Raw genomic sequence first — 18,972 nt, 5'->3', positions numbered from 1 at the left:
GGAAACAAAATATCTTTGTATTATACCATGAAAGGAGCTAAATGACCAGATAGCACCTTCATTGATGCAAGATGCCTCCCAGGTAAATTTTAGGATTCAGCTCCCAAGTGTTTTATCTTTTAATAAGCAAAAGTTATTTTTTTTCCTTAAAAGAGTTATCATGTTCCTTTCCTGAGAATTTAAATTTATACACTGTTCCACACCATTTAATTGAAATAACTCAGCTAATTGTGTTTCTTTAGGTTTTTATATGCAAAGAACCTGTGAGATCCTTAGTACAAGTACCATGTTCCGAGTTCCTTTCAGGGTCCAGCAGAATAAAGGGATATCATGGACTCTTAATCACTGGTTACAACGAGAGTTATAGTAAGAAAACTAATCAGTGTAGGAGCTACAAACCTCTATCTGTATTATTTGAAGAAAGTGTTACAGTTTAGTTGGGAATGTTTGTATGATGAAGAGGTTGCCTACTCTGCTTTGATTGATGGAAGATTTTTTGCTTATAAAATCTCTAAGTGGGTTTTATAATGGTTAAAACAAAAATAAAATAGAATATCTTAGAGAAACTCAGCAGAAATTTGGGGGCTCTTGATACTCAAGTTGATCAACCCAATCAGTAGAGAAATGATGTACCTTTTATTTGCTCCAGAAACGGGATCCAATGGGGTGCAATGATCTAAGTAAAGCTGAAAGTTCCACAAGTCTTTTATAGTATATTCCTTTGTTAACAATTCAACCAAAACCTTGGTGCCTTATTTATAAGGTATTATTCAATCATTTGAACAATAATAACTCTCCATAGAAACTAAATTTATTTAAACGAGTGAACTATAAACTCTATAAAATATGCAGTGTGACTATGCATAGTGTAAAATATACTCCAAAGTCAATAAATAAGTCCCAAGATATAAGGAATATATTCCTTCCTCTCTTTCTCTCTCTTTCTCCCTATATCGATTTTTTACATATTTTTACATATAATTAAACATATATAATTTTTATATATAAGTATTTCTTTTAAAGCTTGTTATGGGTATAGGTATATGAGAAACTATGAAATGGCTTATATATATGGTATTATTATTAATGATAACAAGGAGCTTTCAGCAAATAGAAATAGTCAGTTTACAAATCCTCCTAGTTTTATGATTGGAAGTAGTTAACTCAGGTCTGTTTCCTGTCATGTGTACCCTCTATCTTGGTGAGCCTTGTTTTCCCAGTGTTAGCCTCAGCTAACCTCATTGTGGTTCTACCACAATCTATCAGTCATCAGTCTTCTACCCCATCTCTATACCTCACTATCTCCATTGCTACTCATAAAGTTACAGAATTTTAGAACTGGAAGGGACATGAAAAATTACCTAGTCCAATATATTCTACTCATTAGAAAACAGACCCAAAGATCTGAATGACTTTTTCAAGAGCACCCAATTATTTAGCATGAACAGTTAGACTTGAACCCAGGTTTGGTGCTTTAGTCTAGTGCTTTTCCATTCAATCATTCTATAATCCAACCTCTTTTATCCTGTGCTTCCAAACTAGTGCTTCAACATTGGAATTCCATAAAACCTCAATTTCCTGCTTCAGTCTGGAAGATTTCCAAAATTTCTTCCTAAATGTTCAACTTCCTTAACTGTCCAGTATCTTAGGAAAAATACAGGAGCTAGAGCAGAACTGTTTTCCATCAGTATTTCAGAGAAAGGTTAATAGCATGTATTAGAGGAAGGAAATTGTTTATTGAGCACATGCTAGATGCCAGGCATAGTATTGTTTTCACATTACCTCATTCGGCCTTCACAACAACTCCAGGAGATGGGTATTAGTATATCCGTTTCAAAATAGAAAACAAAGATTCAGATTTTTTATCAGACTTGTCCAGATGCTACACTATTATTAAGCATTGGCAATGAGGTCAAACCCCCTCCACCCAACTCCACTTTCTTTCATGAAAACATGCTACCTAATTGAAGCAGCCCATTTGGATAGGAAAACAACCAGTTGGTTATTTATTTAGCTGCAACCATGTAAACATTGTAGGAGATAAAAAGAAAAATAGGACATAACCTTAAAGAATATGAAGAATTGAGATGAGGTAATTTGAGTCAGAACACTCTAGATGTGAATGTAGAGAACAGTGAAATATTTTCCCATATGTAAGCGTATAAAGATGTGATGTTTGTGTAGTATAGTGACATAACTGTTCTGATGGCGCAACAGTGGCTGACTTAGCAAACAGTGGACAATAATATGGTATCGAAAGGATGGAATAAGATGGGGAGTCTTGAAAAGCAAACAGGACTGTTGAACCACAACAACAAATAATACTTTAGCAAAGTATAAGCATTTTGAGTGTAGCATGTTAGTGTTATTTTAATAGTAGTTATAGGATTTAAAAAATGGTACCTTGAAAGAAGAAATAATGTCTTCATGTCAACTTGTATATAAGAAATAAAGAAAAAGTAAGTTAAAATGGCTATCAGATTTTTATCTTTGAAGTTGGAAGGCTCTTTGGAGCTGGGAGGCTACACTAGAGTTAACACAAGACTAAACTGAGATTATTAGGACTTTCAATAAGCTGTGAGAAAGATGATCTTTCAGCTGTCACATACTGTGTTTAAAGCTATAACAAAGCTGTAACAGTTGGAAATATAGGACCTGGACACAGCTTATACCACAAGAGTGGGTAATTTCTATAGTTGTTGAGTACATAAGAACATTAAGTGGAAAACATAGCTTTAGTAGACATAAGAAGTTCAGAAAAGAAGGCAGAGATAGAATGATTGGAAAGATCAAGGAACAATCATTTTAAAAAATCAATATCACAGATGTCAAGGATGAAGAAAATCTCAAGAATTAGATGGGTGTTTTACTAAGTCAAATAATGCAGTTGAGTCGAGGCCACTTACTAGGTAGACTTTTATGGCATCGTCTGCCCAGTATTCCCTTTTCAACTTCTGTTGGGAATTGCTCCTCCACCTGTATGATTCTTCAGGTCTGTCATGTTTTCACATGGCTCCACCCTGTGCCTCTGATTAAGCCAGAGGTGAGCATCTGACTCAAGCTGTACCAAACAAGAGTCCTATCATGAGAGTCTTTGAAGTAGAACCGAAAAAGAGATCCAGTCTTTTTCTAGTGCAGAGATTACAAGATGTAAAACCGGTGAGGTATGGCTAAACATGTTCCCTGACCCAGAGACAAAAGATAAAGTGAACACTTGGGCTACATTCAAGCTTTTGGTTAAAGCATTTCCTGAAGCCCAACGGCAAAACTACCCTTTTTATGGTTTGGTAGGTCATCTTTTTCTTTCCATTTTAAGGACCACTCTCTTTATTTTGTAGTTTGAGTTTGTTTCTGTCGTGCCCAAAAAGAAGCTCTTGATTAATCCTTTCCTTACTTGTTTATCCATTTCAAGTTTCTCATATAGATTAAGGAGGAAATGTACATGTCAGCACATACATACATACACAGATGCCTGCTCAAGTATTTTGAACCAAAAGTATGGCTAAATTACAAATGCGGTTTTACTATTTCTTCATTTATGTGACTACTACTAAAGCATTTTATTAGGTAATTAAAATATGTCCTTTTTCATACAGAAATCAGTCTTTATATATTCCCTTCAATGGAGATGGTTTCTTCAGAGTTTATGTATATTAAAACAGCATTTTTGTGGAGTTGGAATTAATTATCATGGTTTTTCTAGACCTATTCTTTAGCAAGAATGACAGTAAAGATTTAACAAGTTGTGCTCGCTTCGGCAGCACATATACTAAAATTGGAACAATACAGAGAAGATTAGCATGGCCCCTGCGCAAGGATGACACGCAAATTCGTGAAGCGTTCCATATTTTTTAGAAGTTGGGGTTTTGATTTTTTACTTTGCTTTTGTTTGGAGTGTCACTGTAACTACTGCATTGTAAATGATGGAAAATAATTGCATATGTTAAAAAAATAAATTGTGTTATATTAAAAAAAAAAGATTTAACACGTTTACAACTGGTAAGACACCATGGTTCATCAGCATGGACATTGGTCTGACCAATCAGCATCCAGAACAGTTGAATTTTAGATTTTATCACTGAGATTCCCTACACAGCACAGAGTTTTTTCTTCGGTATATATCTCCCATCCTTGCCAAAGGAAACAAATAAGCTTCAAATGAACTTACCAAGTTTCCTACCGTTAATACGCTACTGAATTGACCGGTCATTGGGTAGTGCTCCATAGCCATGAAGAGGGTATTTAAGACAATGCAAATAGTGATGGCCAGATCAACAAATGGATCCATAACAATTAAATTCACAAGATGCTTTACTTTTAACCATGCATCACAGCAGTCCCAGATCAAAAACACATTGGCAAATCTGTACCAGCATGGAGGACATTTCTGTCTAGATTCTTCAAGTTCTAGGGGAACAGTAAAAAGGAGGAGCAGTAAGTAACAATAAAAATGAATTATTGTTGCTATAGATTATATGTTATTTGATAAAATCAGTGCTTCTACCTGGGGATGGAAATTCATATTACTTAGCTTAAGAAACCTGAGAAGGCAATCCCATTAAATATGTTCACAAAATGTTCATTAAAAATTTCATATAAACATATAGACATCCTTTCTTCCTCCTTTAATTAAGTACAGAAAATAAACACCTTCAACTTAATGTTTTGCTTCAAATCAGCTAGCTTTATTACCTAACAACTTGGTAATTATTGATTAAATTGCTATATTCTTTTTATGAAAACAATTTTTTTTAAATGTCAGTAGTGGAATTATCCACCCAAGAGGAACTTGCAAAGGGTGAACAGAAGGTATTTCTCTGGGACATTTACAAAGAGTTATCTTCACCTTAAGAAGAAGCCGAATAAAAATATATGTTCACTATCAAAACAATTTTTAAATAATCTTTACAGAAATATTAAGTGCATCAAATACTTATTATTTCTTTTGAAAGTGCCTTTATAAGAACACTGTCTAAAGCTAAAAGTCTTGTTAATGTGTGTGACCATTTCTCTCCTCTGATTGTCTCCACATCAGCATTAATTAGAATGTAGTGTACCCTTTTTAGTATAAATTCAAACCCACATCTATTTATGTTATTCATATTTACTCATGTCTTTTAGAATTTTTGCCTAAAATATGTTAAAATTTTGCTAGTAATTTTAATGGGTGAAACCTCCTATAATTATTATGTGACTGTTTAGATATCATATAAAACAACAGGACAAAATACAAAATGTAATTGATATTTTCTAAACACATGTATATGTTAAATACTATATACTTTATTTAGGTATATAGAAGACTTACAAAATTGCAAAACTATTGTAATATACTTCCAGACTTCATGAACTGGACACTTATTTAATGAATAAGCAGAAGAGTAATAGTTGCTGCCCACTCCCATGTGTCAAATTAACAAGGATTTGTGTGAGCTCTCCTTTCAAAGATTGTAATGGTTTCTGTATATGTGGAAGATGGAGGAGGGATCTTCTTTTAGGGTCAATGTTGACCACAGGTTTTCATTTACCCAATACATTCATATGCCTCCTCCAACCACATCACCACCTCCCTGCCCAGAGAACAGACTAAAGCTTGAAAGAGGTATTTCCTTGTCCTTTTACATACCAAGACTTAAGAAGAGAAGTGTTTATTTTAATTGTTTAAGGAGATTGTTACGTAAAGATAAATCCTCACTGACATAATATGGAGTGGAGAAATAAGCACTCTGCAGACAAGATAACATGTTAAAAAGAAAAAGGGACCATATTAGTTTTTGTAACCAGTGTGATCATACTGTATCTTACATAGCATCTACTTGGATTTGTTACACAGTCCTGATCTTGGGTAATTGACTTTGTTAATTCTGTAGGAGGAAGAAATAGTTCCACAAAGCATATAATTATGTAAAGCTGACTATCTCATGGCTTGCTTCTTACCCTCCATTGTATTGGTCAGGATGCTAGCTATGCTCATGGCTCTTTGCCTTCCAGAAGAATCCTCTAGCATCTCCATTGAAATCTGGTAAGAACTTAGCCTTCTTTTTCTGACTTCTGTTTCAGTGGTGGTGCCCTGCAAACCAAATACTGATGGTTCAAACCACCCTTTCAGTGAATAATACAATACCACAGAGCATTTCTTTGGAAAATCATGCTACATGCAATTTTTCCAGGTAATAGTTATCAAGTAATAATAAAATATTAAATGTATTATTAAGTTAAAAACACTTTTTAAAAATTATCACAAGCAATAGCATTTGACCAGATTTCACCAGTTGGATGCAATTGTATAGGGCAATTTTGTAGCAGGAATATTTTAATTAACCTGTTGGAATTTTCAGAGAAATTTCATAAGCATTACTGTAGCACATTGTTTCATTTCATTCAAATGCATATTATTTTCAGCTTATCTCAATGATAAATAATCAGATTAATCTTCTCCCCCCAAAATGGTAGGATTATAATGTTGCAAGGCAGAATTATTTTCTTTGAAGCTATATTGACAATATTGACATATATTGGCCAATTTTTTTCCATGCACAAACACAGATGTACAATGAAATGTGTGTGCTTTCCTGAGATTTCTTTGATTATTTCTATATGCCATTCTATAAGAAATCGAAAACATGTTAGAGTCATTTTAATAGACATCAAAACATTTTAGCATCCCTGTAATATTCATATTTGTGTGGAAACCACCTATTACCAATATATTGGTCATTATATTTAATTTTAAATATATGAAATTTCCAGAATATGAATATATAGTTATATAATTCTGTGTGAACATATATTTATAATAACAATTTGGTTGTCATGGTGCCCATTATTTTGTGTTAGTATGTCTACTGAATTTGCAGATGTTTCTTCTCAGATTCTAAAAACTCTAAAGCATTTGAAAGCAAATGGTCTTATACAATTAGGTTGGTTCTAAAGATTCTTGTTTTTCATTCAGTAAATCATGTATTATTTTTGAGGCATTTCATTTTGGGGAAGCAGGATGGTATAACAGGCTAAACTGCCCAGGCTTTGATAATTTCAAATTGATGTATAATGTCAGGAGTAGCTAACTTATCTATTATCACCTCTGGCAGAAGTTGTCCAGTAGGTGAGGTTAGAGCTGACGGTCCACCCACCAAGGAAACCACACCATTGCAATCCACAGTGCTGTGCATCTTCCCATTTGCTGGAAGCCCTTGCACCATCCTGGATGACATACTGGCCTGACTAACGTTACTGTTGCGTCGCTCTCCATGTCTGTGTGGCACAAACAGTGAATCTCTCCTGCTCTCGCTGTCTTCAAATGTACTGTGCTCATCATCAGCAAAGTCATTTTCAGAACCGACATCCTTTGCCCGACCTCTGAAGCTGAAAATGCTTGTTTTGCTATTGCGTCGTGGGGAAAACAGGGAGCCACGGATGCTTAACAGAGACTGAGAAAAGAGCAGGAGAGAAAGGAATTGGGAGTGGGGGGGAACAGTTACTTAATAATAGTCTTAATATTACAGTCTATTTGCATTTGGATTGGAATAGTCGTGCTCTTAAACACAGGTAATCAAGCTTATAGAGAATACATATGTTTTGATATTTTTATTAAAGACCACAATGCAAATTTGGGCATAACACATGATTTTCTGATTAAGAATTGTGATTTGTGGGGCACCTGGGTGGCTCAGTTGGTTGAGCACCCGACTTGGGCTCAGGGCATGATCTCGCAGTTTGTGGGTTCAAGCCCCGCATCGGGCTCTGTGCTGACAGATAGCTCAAAGCCTGGAGATGTCTTCAGATTCTGTGTCTTCCCCTCCCTCTAACCCTCCCCTGCTCAAGCTATCTCTCTCTCTCTCTCTCAAAAATAAATTTAAAAAAACATTAAAAAATTAAAAAAAAAAGAATTATGATTTGTAACTTACTAAGTGCATGACCACTTCATTTGATATGAACTCTAACACTATGCGGTAGATTTTGTTATCATAATGTTATAGGTGTGTAGATGATGCTAGAAAGGACAAATAATTCTTTTTGGAGGAAGTGGTGGTCAAACAGATAGCTGGTTTTCACTTCAAAATACTATGATCTAAAAGGCATGCAACTTGGAAAATAAGTTATGGCTCAAGAGAGATTGTTGGCTCAAATTTAAAATACATGAGCCAAATGTGTTACTTCTAGATAATGATTTAAAAACAGAACTATTATCTCTCTGTTCTCTTTTTTTGAGATTCTAAAAGGAAATTAGTTTACTTTCTTCCTGCATCTGTTTCTCTCTATCCATGTGGGAATAAAAGTCATGAAATTTACCTATGATGCTGTCTTCCAAATTTGCTAATAGTTTCCCAAATATAGCTACTAGTGATTGACCTTGAGAGAATATATGTCATAGCAAACACAACAGAGAGACTTGCTAAACTGCCATATAAATTCTATTAATACTTAAAATTCAACACTAGCTTAAAAAGGCAAGACATATGTATATGACTTTACCAAGGAGGTTGATGTAAAAGATAGCTTATCCTTCTGATATCACTTCAATTTTATCAAAAGGAACTGGATGATTCAGAACTTTTTTATTACATATGTTCTCAAATAAATTGGGTAAATGGTACTGGAAAATGAAGATTTAACATGAAATCCCTTATCCCTTCTTTCACTCTTTTGAATGAATTTTAAACTAGCAGCACCAAAAATATCTATTCTAGCCTTGGCGATAGTTTTCAAAAAATCTCTATTCAGTCTGTAGAATCTTTGTTTATTTTCCTCATCATTAACAATGAAATTGTTCATTAACAATGAAATTCCCAGGGGTGCCTGGGTGGCTCAGTCCATTAAATGGCGGACTCTTCATCTCGGCTCAGGTCATGATCTCATGATCAAGCCTTGTGTTTGGCTCTGTGCTGACAGTGCGAAGCCAGCTTGGGATTCTCTCTCTCCCTCTCTTTCTGCCCTTCCCTCGGTCGTGCTCTTTCTCTCAAAATAAATAAATAAACTTTAAAAAATGGCATTCCTCATTGCTTCCCTGCTTCGACTCTCAAAATCCCTCCTACCTGTCTTCATAGCCAGGGTTTTAAATGTATGTATATGTGTGTATATACATATATGTATACACACTCACACACATATGCATATATATCCATATGCCTGCAGCAGACATGCTTGGACCTTCCCATTCTTCCTCCAAACTTCAGTGTAAAGCCAAATAAGATAATTTTAGTAGGGAAAAAAACATAGGAAAGGCAGACTCCATCAACTTTATTTTTGGTTCCTCTGCCTAATTAGGTCATGCTGATTTTCTTAGGCCCCGTTTTTAGCTTTCTTTTTATGGCTTTTCCCAGACTGAAAAGCACCAGAATAATCGTTGTTGCCCTCTGTCATAGTGATGTTCTGGAAAGATATTTTTCATTAAGAAATGTGCTCTTGCTTTGGACTTACTTAGAATATGTGCAGGAACTATTGATTATCCAGCTTGTCCAACTTGAGACTGTGCCTTTGTGACACTCAGTTCACACACAGTTGACTACCCAGTGCCAGACAGTAGTTATACTGATTTTCTAATCAATCAATGTGATCAAGAAATCAGATACCGTGAGGGCATAAACTCAGCCCTCAGTAATAAAGAATGTTAATGTTTTAATCTACTTAGACTCAATTTTAATTAGCAATAAAATAGTGGTTTTTATCAGACATGTGTTTTGAAACTTTGGTGTGTACTTTTAGGTCCTGGTTTTTTTTTTTTTTTGGTTTTTTTTTTTTTTTTTTTGACTTGGGATTCAGTAAGTAGGGGATAGGACTCTGGATATGAATATCCAATACATATTCCAGGTGATTCTAATGCAAGTATTAGAAGAATGCTAACTTTTTCTTTCATTAATCCCTCGGAAGGCTCAGTATGATCATCTTAATATACCTATGTTCCACAACTGTCTTTGGGAACTGAAAATCAGTCTACAGGATAATGGTTGGGAGTATGTGGTATGTGTGTACGTTTGTAATGTATCTGGCACATTCCTTCAATTTGCATGTTTTTATGTTGGGGTGTTTTCAAAGGCTTTCCAGAATTTGGAGTTTATTTGAAATTTGCATTCACTCTTTGGAAAGTATAATAATGGGTGTGAGCAGAGCTTTCAAGGCAACAGAGACTGAAAAAGAGGATAACAAAAACAGTATTCAGAGAAAATAAACCAAAAATAACACACGAGAAGATGCAGCAAAGAGAGGGAATACCCACAGCTGTGGCAGCCCTTCTCTAAGGAAAACAAGCTTTTGTGCTTCAAGGACCAGAAGGCCATTTTTCTTTGCCACAGACACAGCACAACGTGAGTCCTAGGTATCTTCATTATTTTTTTTCATTGTTCCAAGAAAGTAAATATGAACTTTTCCTCTTATGATATTCAATAACAAAAGGAAAAACAGAAGACATTAGGTGTGTAAAAGACAGTCCTCCGTGTAGGGATTGAACTTGAAGTCAATTGGGAAAAGTCAAGATGGAACATGATGCAGAGAATTTAAAGATGTTCTAGTGGAAACACATAAAGTGAATGTTGGCAATACTCACTTAATAGCATTTCAAATTCAGTATACGTACCTGTCAACGTTTTCAATAAATCAACCACTATACTTGGTTATAACTACAAACCTGGTTTAAAATAAATTGTCTATGTGTCCAAATGGCATAGCTAAAGTCTTTGGAGGGGATTTACTTTCCATTGTACATCCTTAAGTACCTTTTCATGTTATACTCAAACATGATTTATTTATTTGAAAATAAAATAATGACTAAACATAAAATAACACTTAAAATTTATGTTAGTAGAGGGCAGAATATCCATCATGTATGGCTTCTCTGCCTTGACATTTTCAGAAGATAAATTTGTTTTGAACACTATGCCATGTTCATCTTTTGCTTCCTATTATACCCACTATCTTTACTGATTCTCTTTACTATAAGAGAATCCCTTTTTGTTTATACAACCAGAAATTGTAAACTGCTTCTGGTATATTTTTGCTTGTGAGTTTTGTTAATGCTCCTTGTCTGTCTTTACTGGGATATGTAAATTATCAATGTTAATAGGATCTTCCTTTTATTTTTGAAATCTCTCCCATCTGTCTGTCTATCCATTTATTTATCTACCTACATACTTACCTACCTACATACTATCTTTCTATCTATAAATACTGGAAGGTGAACTATATATAACATATGTATATATAATATTGTTTGAGTAGTAACTCTGGCTGCCCCGCAGCTTCCCTCTGCTCTTGCCCCTCCAGGGTTCACTCAACACAGGCCTCACAGATGCTCCTTGAGCATTCCAGGCATCCCGCTGCACCAGAGCCTTACACTTGGCTCTTCCACGAGTCTGGGATGGTCTTCATGAGATAGTCCCTTTCCTTGCCTCCTTAAAATTGTTGCTGAAATCTCTCCTTTACAGTGAGGGCTTCCCAAACCACCCAATTAGAAATTTTTACATCCAGTTAGTGCCCCTGATCCCCTCTTTGTGATTTACTTTTCCCCCCATACCACTTATCACTTCCTAACCTAATCTATAACTTGTTGATCTCATATATTGTCTGTCTTCTTCTTTAATATAAATTTCCATGAGGTCAGTGAATTGTGTCCACTGTTTCTCTATGAGCACAGTGATGAAACAATGATGGAAATAATACTGTTTTCAAAAACATGTAAATGTGCTCACATAAATATTGCTACTATGCATATACATTTGTGATTATTGAAACTACTCAAAAGCTTTTAGTTTCCCTCATTTGGAGTAATTCACCAACTTAATAAGAGCTTTACTATTTGTCACATAAGGTTTCTATATGTTGCTTAATCTCACACAACAAAAGGAGGAATCATTACTCCCTTTTATAGAACTTGAACACAGTACAAATGACTTGAAAGGTCACAGGACTCACTTGGAGTTGAGAGATGAACAGAAGCTTCTGTGATGTCAATCATTATGTTATACTGCCAAATAATCCCAATCCTAATGACTCTTAATAGTCTTAATATTGCTAAAATATCAAGGCTGACAGTTTAAGCCAAAAAAAACCTGGTCGGAGAAATTAACTTGCCAGATAGAGCTTCCTGTTAATCCCCAATGTGTTTGCTGATATAAAACCATACTTTATATTTGTATTATGCAAGATAATAATTGGATCTCTTGGTACTGGCATTATCTGAAGGGAAATTATTTTTTAATTTTTTTAATGTTTTATTTATTTTTGAGAAAGAGAGAGAGAGAGAGAGAGAGAGAGAGCACAAGAGGGGGAGGGGCAAAGAGACAGGGAGACACAGAATCTGAAGGAGGATTCAGGCTCTGAGCTGTCAGCACAGAGGCCAACTCACGGCTCAGACCCACGAATGTGAGAAATGACGTGAGCCGAAGTCAGAGGTTTAACCGACTGAGCCATCCAGATGCCCCTGAAGGGAAATGATTTTTATCTTTTAATTTTTTGTGTGTGCACATCTATTTTGTTCTAAGGGAATTCAAGTTATTAATATGGAGTTTGTTACAGATTTTTTAAATTTTATTTTCATATTCAATATAAATTACAAAACAAACACGCATTGATAACTTGCCCATGCCCTTTCCTCTCAGCAGTAACTAAACACTATACTGAGTTTTGTTTTTATCATCCCAATTTTTAGAAAAGTTTTTGTTCTTTATAAGAAAGATGTCGTATCTCTTGGTTGATGTACAGTTTTTTGCTTTATCTCAATTATATAGTGTCCCTTAAAGCATTATTTTTAGGGTATAATTCTGATTAATATGATTATAAGAGTCAGTAATTCATAGCACATGAAATTCTAGGGGAACAAAATAATGTTCAAAGTCATAATTGTACTTATCACAGATTTCATAATTATTTACTCTTTACATTATGCAACCCATAAAATGCATTAACAAAGCTTTAAAACTACTTTCCCTCATTGACTTGAAGATATGCTGAAGGATTGTGCAGTTCACATTAAATCAGAGCAAACATAGACTGTCTTCAATTTAGGTCTCTGCCAAAAGCATTTAGGTCATCATTTCATTCTAATGTTTCATAGAGCAACACCATGTCAGCATAATACAGACTTATGATAGCACGGTTCTCAAATCAAAAGATCAAGGCAAAATCCAAAGCCATTTCTCTTCAAAATTTATACATATGTTGCAGTAGAACCTCAGAAAATAAAGGCAGACACCCATATGCAAAGATAGTAAATTCATCTGAGGTCTCAAAATGAAAAAGGTAAACGAGATTGTAAAACTCCCACTGGAGAGAGAACTCTGATAGGTAGTTTTCACACCCTCACTCCCCAAAAAGAAAAGATTTAGAAACATGGTCTCAAAATAGTGTATGTTTATAGCTAAATACCTTAAAAGTTATTAATGGTTTAATAAAACTCTCTTTTAAAGACAATTTATGGAACAAATTAAATAATCATATTAAATGTTCGCTCCCTGCCCCTCATTTATATGAGATATTATATAAGTATGCCCAAACCAAATACAGTATATATAAGTCAATAGCAATGACAAAGCAAACTGGAACACTTTGTAGAAAACCATACCTGATGAGGGGAGTAGAATTTCTTGTCACTAGTCAATCGATTTCCATCCATGGAGAAAAGGAAGCTTCTTCTTTTGACACTGTCCTCAGATTCTGATTTGGGAAACCTGTCTCCCTCTCTTTTGTTGTTTCCTTCATGATGTTCCCTCTGTCTTCTTTTCTTCCTGCGGTTCCTCCACTCCTTAGCACTTTTGGAACTTAACTTTGATGCTTCTGAAGAACTTTCCAGGAGCTCTCCTAACCCACCGATTCCACTGAAATCTCTTGAAGCAGCTGATGCTGCTGCAACTGCCTGTTTGAGACAAAGTCAGGCACTGTTAAAACAAGTCAGCTAACTGTGGTACACTCATTGCCATGTACGACTATTAAATATATGTAAACGTTCTGGTCATTTCATTGTGTCTCACCACAAGAGAGTTTACTTAATAGTGGCAATTTAAAACACTATAAAGCAATACGCTAACCTATGCATTAAGGCAAGAAAAGTCTTGTTTGGCACATCTCTTGAAGAGTTCAAAAAAACTGTTGAGATTAGCTTCATTTCAAGGGAAAATTGCTCTCTTAAAAATATCTTCTACATTTTAAAAGCAAATGTTCTCTTTGTGGTGGTTACTGATCTATTACTATTCCAATTCCATCACAGGCTTGTTCTTCCCGCATGTGACTGGGAACAACTGAGTGATATTTTTTCTTTCTAAATCTAGGACTAAGATCTTTCCTTTTCCTTTGGTGGTGAACTCAAATCATTTGAGGTGCCTACTGCTTTACCACCAGATAGACGTAGTGAGAATACATTGGTTAGTTCGACCTCTTTCTTTATTTGAATTATATTCAGTACTATAGTTTACATCCCTGGGGTCATGTTAATCTGAGATTAACCTGATTAATTTATTACATAGCACTTTTAGTTTTAAAGTTTTTAATGTTACACATTATTTATTATTTTCATAAATAATAACAAGTGATTAACATAGCAGTCAGTATGTACCTGACATGATCATTCAAGGGATTATGAGATCTTCAAATATTTTCTTTTTATGTTTCAGCACTAAGTATACTTAGTCATTTTGAATTTCTCTATATACTAAAGAAACAACTAGCTCTAAGGTGAGACATGACAAAGGTGTTGTAATTTCATTTAGATGGACAGTATTTTAAGACTGGAAATGATCTAGCCATGACTACAGAGGATATGAAACAGCAATATAGTGTGTATCAAAGCTGAGTTCTCATTAAGTATATTCCTGTTTTTAAATATAATTATGGAAGTGGAAATGATTAAATTATGAGAATGTTGGTTCAACTCTTTACATACGTCATTTCTAAATATAAACAACTCTAATTTAGCCACACACTTTGCTCTATCTTTTCTACTAGATAAACACTAGATAAGAATTTCGTTGTATGTGTGTGCACATTGCCTAGTGCACCACCTGACAGAAAAAGCGTCCAGCAGATGTTTGGTGAGTAAAGATGAAAAAGGCATTAAGACACTGGGGTGAGGGAAGGGGAAGAAAAACACATGGATTCTCAAGATCTCCTAAAAGACTATGTGTCAGAATGGTCTGTATAACAGAAACATTTTTTAGGAAAGAAGATAAAACAATTTATAATGAGTTTGACAACACATGCTTTTTGCTTTTTCCTTCCTGAGGAGAAGCAAACCCTCCAAAAGAGCTTCTATTTCTGAATATCATCTCTATTGCAATGAAAAAGGAAAAAGGGATTAAAACCAAAGGTGATAGGATACAAACTTTCTAGGATTACCATGATCCCAGGGGTAGGAATCGTAGTACTTTATATACTGTTCAATATTTAATATGTGTGTTGGGCTGAAGCAATGTAAAATGTATGAAAATGTAAAACAGGTATTTGTTTACATTGAATACTCTATAGTCATTATGGAGACCTAGATCTAAGACTCAGTATAGTCATTGTCTGCAATTAAATGGAACAGTAATTCAGAATTTGTGTATTTTTAAAATTACATAGTGTCAGAGAGCCAGTTTTTTATTGAATTCTTGATTGTTCACATCACTTCTAATATCATTAGTAATGGAAGATGAGAAATATTGAGGTCTCTTTGTAAATATGAATGAGTTCAATGTAAATATCTATATTTATATAAAATAAAGTGAATAAATTAAGTGCTTCTTTGTAGCAAGTTAAATATAGTTGCTTAGTGCTTGATACATAGGAGGTACATAATGTACAGCATTTGTTGATGAATGAATATACATATATTTATTTTTTTCCAAATAAAGTCTTTAATTCTCCTTTCCTCTTTGCATACACAGTAACACAGTGCAACACACAGTGTTAATCACTTACTGACTTGTTTGCAGTTAGAAACAAAGGAAGTGGTGGTAATATTCCTTTGCCATAATCCTGAAACTCATGCTCATTTAAATCACTTCCGGAATTTGTTTTGCATAAGACATGATTTCCCTACCGATTCTGGATAACAATTCAAATAACTCAAAACCAAAGCATTTCTAAGGCAACAACAGTAACCTCCTGACACAACACATTTTCTGTGTCACTCATCAACTCAAATCTGTCCCTTGTTCCACCGCCAGTGATTTGCCGATTCTCTCAAAGGCAGATGTTTCCTGTCACCTCTCATGTCTATGTACCTGTTTCTACCCATCTCTGTGACAAGACCAATGTCCTGCTTACTTAGACTAAGAGCATAGCATTGATGAATTCTTCTTGTAACAAATAACAAATATATTCTTAGTATTTACTCAAGCAGTTGGTTCTTATAACCTTTCTATGTGATTGAACATATATAACTCACTGTATCTTTATGTCCTTAAAAAATAAAGCCACATGACGATTTGTAATTATACTTCACTTTAAATATAAATACAGTTTTGGGGTGCCTGGGTGGCTCAGTCTTGATTTCAGCTCAGATCATGGTCTGAGTATTACTATTATTACTATTCATGAGTTTGAGCTGCACATCAGGCTCTGCACTAGGATTTTCTCTCTACCCCTCCCTGCCTCTCTTTCTTTCTCTCTTCCTCAAAATAGATAAGTTAACTTAAAAAGTTTAAAAATCTAAATTCAGTTAAAAACCCATTAAAATTACAAGACATTAACTATACCTGTTTCAATTTTATCTCTAATTATATTGGATCTCTTAAATACCACTATTTCTTATTTTGCCCCAAAGCTTGGTATTAAAATTTTCCTATCAGACCAATATACACTGTTATGGGATATGTTACATTGGGAACCATTAGATATTTAAAGATCACAGATTAAATGCCAAACACAGTTATTGTGATTTAGGATAAATCTTTTTGTTGTTGTTGGGTTTTGTCTTTCATCAACCTTTACAGTTACACTTGATTTGTGAGTTTACTGAACTTACTACATTACTTTTTCAATCTAAACAATGACTAGCCTTAGGAGGTCCTTCAACAGATATTAAATGAAAACGGAAGTGATGACTTCACAAAGTCATTGACCAAATGGCAAATTTGAAGAGTCACAGGTGGTTAGCAAGATTCAAGTTACACTGAAGCACTAATGATCTCATGGGTAGACTGTCTCCTCTCTGTCTGCCTCCAACCCCTTCCTCTGTTTCAACATTGGCTATTATCTGGGCATTGTTACCTCTACTCTCAATAAGGAGGTAAAATTGGATTGGTACAGTGCCATCCTAATCTTTATTAAAATACTGGGATTAGTTACTCTAGAATCAGTTTAAATTTTTATAGGTATGAAGCTATCAAATCACCATTTTTTCACTGGAATCCAATAACTGACACTTAAATGAAAAGAATGGACATTTTTAGTTGACCTAATTAGGATGTAGGTAATTAGATTCTTTAAACTTCTAATAGACATTATGCACTTTCACTTCTAACTTTAAAAGAGTATACTCTTTTAATTGATGCCATGTTACATTAAAGTGGTAGAATTTCAGAATGCATTCTTAATCCTATACTATGTATCTGTTGTATTTTCAAGCACATTGCTTTGTCTATTTTTATAAATGATACTAGAATAATCCAATTCTTTAAAGTGCATTTATATACAACCTACAAGTATTACTTCTTATAATATTTATTTTAACCTTGAGATAAATAATTTCCCTGTAAGTAGCTAATGAATTTTATTATCTTACAAATGGGTTTTATTTATAGTGATCTGAAATAAACTCCTAAGTACTTGAAATGCAGTAGAACTTTCTGCCAACCATGAGGTATATTTTATAAGATTTTCAAGGATCACCAAACTTGTTTATAGCTTTTCTTATAAAATCATTAAAATATAATGATGATACTACTCTGTACCAAATGGTAAGATGAAAATAGTAAAGCCAGTGTGTTTGACAAATGCTAAGAAAATGGATGATCTGGGTAATTAACTGCTAAATCATCCATTGTCAAATCTTTGTCCCACACACACAAAAAAAGCCTCAAAAAAAAAAAAAGACTTTAGTGCTATATGTTGTCCATCTTTAAAGTAACTCAGAATTATTAAGAACTTAAATTTTGAATCTACAAATTCAGAGACATACTGTCATTTAAATAATGCTTTAAATACCTAGAACCATCCATCTGGAAAAAAAATCACTATATATCAAAAAGTCACTATGTACCAAAGTTATTTGGACTTCTGCTTCTGGCTAAGATATAGTAACAGGGATTTTTTTTTCTCCCTCCAGAAACACCTACTAAAACAGACAAAATACATGTAAGAGTGATTTTGAAGAGATTGCATTAATGGGGCATTGGGTAGTGTTTAAAAGGATCATCACTCAGTGGTAGGAAATAGTTCGCCTTACACTAGATGCTCCACCAGTTCTACCTAAGAACTTTTCAAAAGTTTCAAGATGAAAAAAAATCAAACTGTTTATAGGTAATGTAACTAATGTCCCCAAATAAGGATCAAAAAAATTTTTAGGAATACAAAAATATCCAGCATCCAAAATAGGTAAAGTTAAAAGTGTCTGGAATTAAATTGAAAATTGTTAGGAATGCAAAAAAAAAAAATCAGGAGTATATGAACAGTAATGAAGAAAAAAATTAATTAAAACCAACCAAGAGCTGACACAAATGTTAGAATTAGCAGACAAGGACTCTAAATAGTCATTATAACTATATTGTGTATGTTAAAAATGTTAATGACATGGGAAGTATATAAGAGATGCAGATTATGGTTTTAAAGATGAAAACAACATAAACTGAGTTGAAAAAAGCATTGCACAGGATTAATGGCATATCAAACATTACAGAAGAACAGATGATGAACTTGAAGACATAGCAACAGAAATTAATGGAACCGAAATTTACAAGGTGATTCTAAAGCCCATGTGAAGTTACAAAGGACTTAGAATAGTTAAAATAGCTATGAAAGAAAGAAAGTTGGAGAGCTATAACTGTCAGATTTCAAGACTTATTA

General features: G+C 34.2%; 1 protein-coding gene and 2 non-coding genes across 14 annotated transcripts in view; 1 reads left to right on the top strand and 2 right to left on the bottom strand.

The window, feature by feature from the left end:
* The window catches only part of SCN3A (sodium voltage-gated channel alpha subunit 3), an 84,437-nt gene that overhangs the window by 39,470 nt on the left and 25,995 nt on the right, over positions 1 to 18,972 (bottom strand). For 4 of the 12 annotated variants that reach the window (XM_029934467.1, XM_029934474.1, XM_029934478.1 and 1 more), the window contains exons 10-13: positions 13,556 to 13,846; positions 7,083 to 7,430; positions 5,938 to 6,070; positions 4,169 to 4,407 (exon numbers count right to left, since the gene is read on the bottom strand). In XM_029934467.1, coding sequence (XP_029790327.1) covers positions 4,169 to 4,407; positions 5,938 to 6,070; positions 7,083 to 7,430; positions 13,556 to 13,846 — 1,011 coding nt within the window. Of the gene's footprint in view, positions 1 to 4,168; positions 4,408 to 5,937; positions 6,074 to 7,052; positions 7,431 to 13,555; positions 13,847 to 14,907; positions 14,914 to 18,972 lie in introns of all 12 variants that reach the window. The other 8 variants (XM_029934466.1, XM_029934471.1, XM_029934470.1 and 5 more) reach the window with 7 other exon arrangements.
* Positions 3,746 to 3,852, top strand: LOC115288743. Its single transcript, XR_003907149.1, has one exon. It is a non-coding gene; the product is annotated as a U6 spliceosomal RNA (small nuclear RNA).
* On the bottom strand, positions 4,754 to 4,879 carry LOC115288849. The gene has a single exon (XR_003907236.1).

Source organism: Suricata suricatta, chromosome 3, assembly GCF_006229205.1.
Source record: "Suricata suricatta isolate VVHF042 chromosome 3, meerkat_22Aug2017_6uvM2_HiC, whole genome shotgun sequence".
Classification (NCBI taxonomy): domain Eukaryota; kingdom Metazoa; phylum Chordata; class Mammalia; order Carnivora; family Herpestidae; genus Suricata; species Suricata suricatta.
Note: the sequence above shows the minus strand (reverse complement) of the source record. Positions and strands in the feature narration are given on the sequence as shown.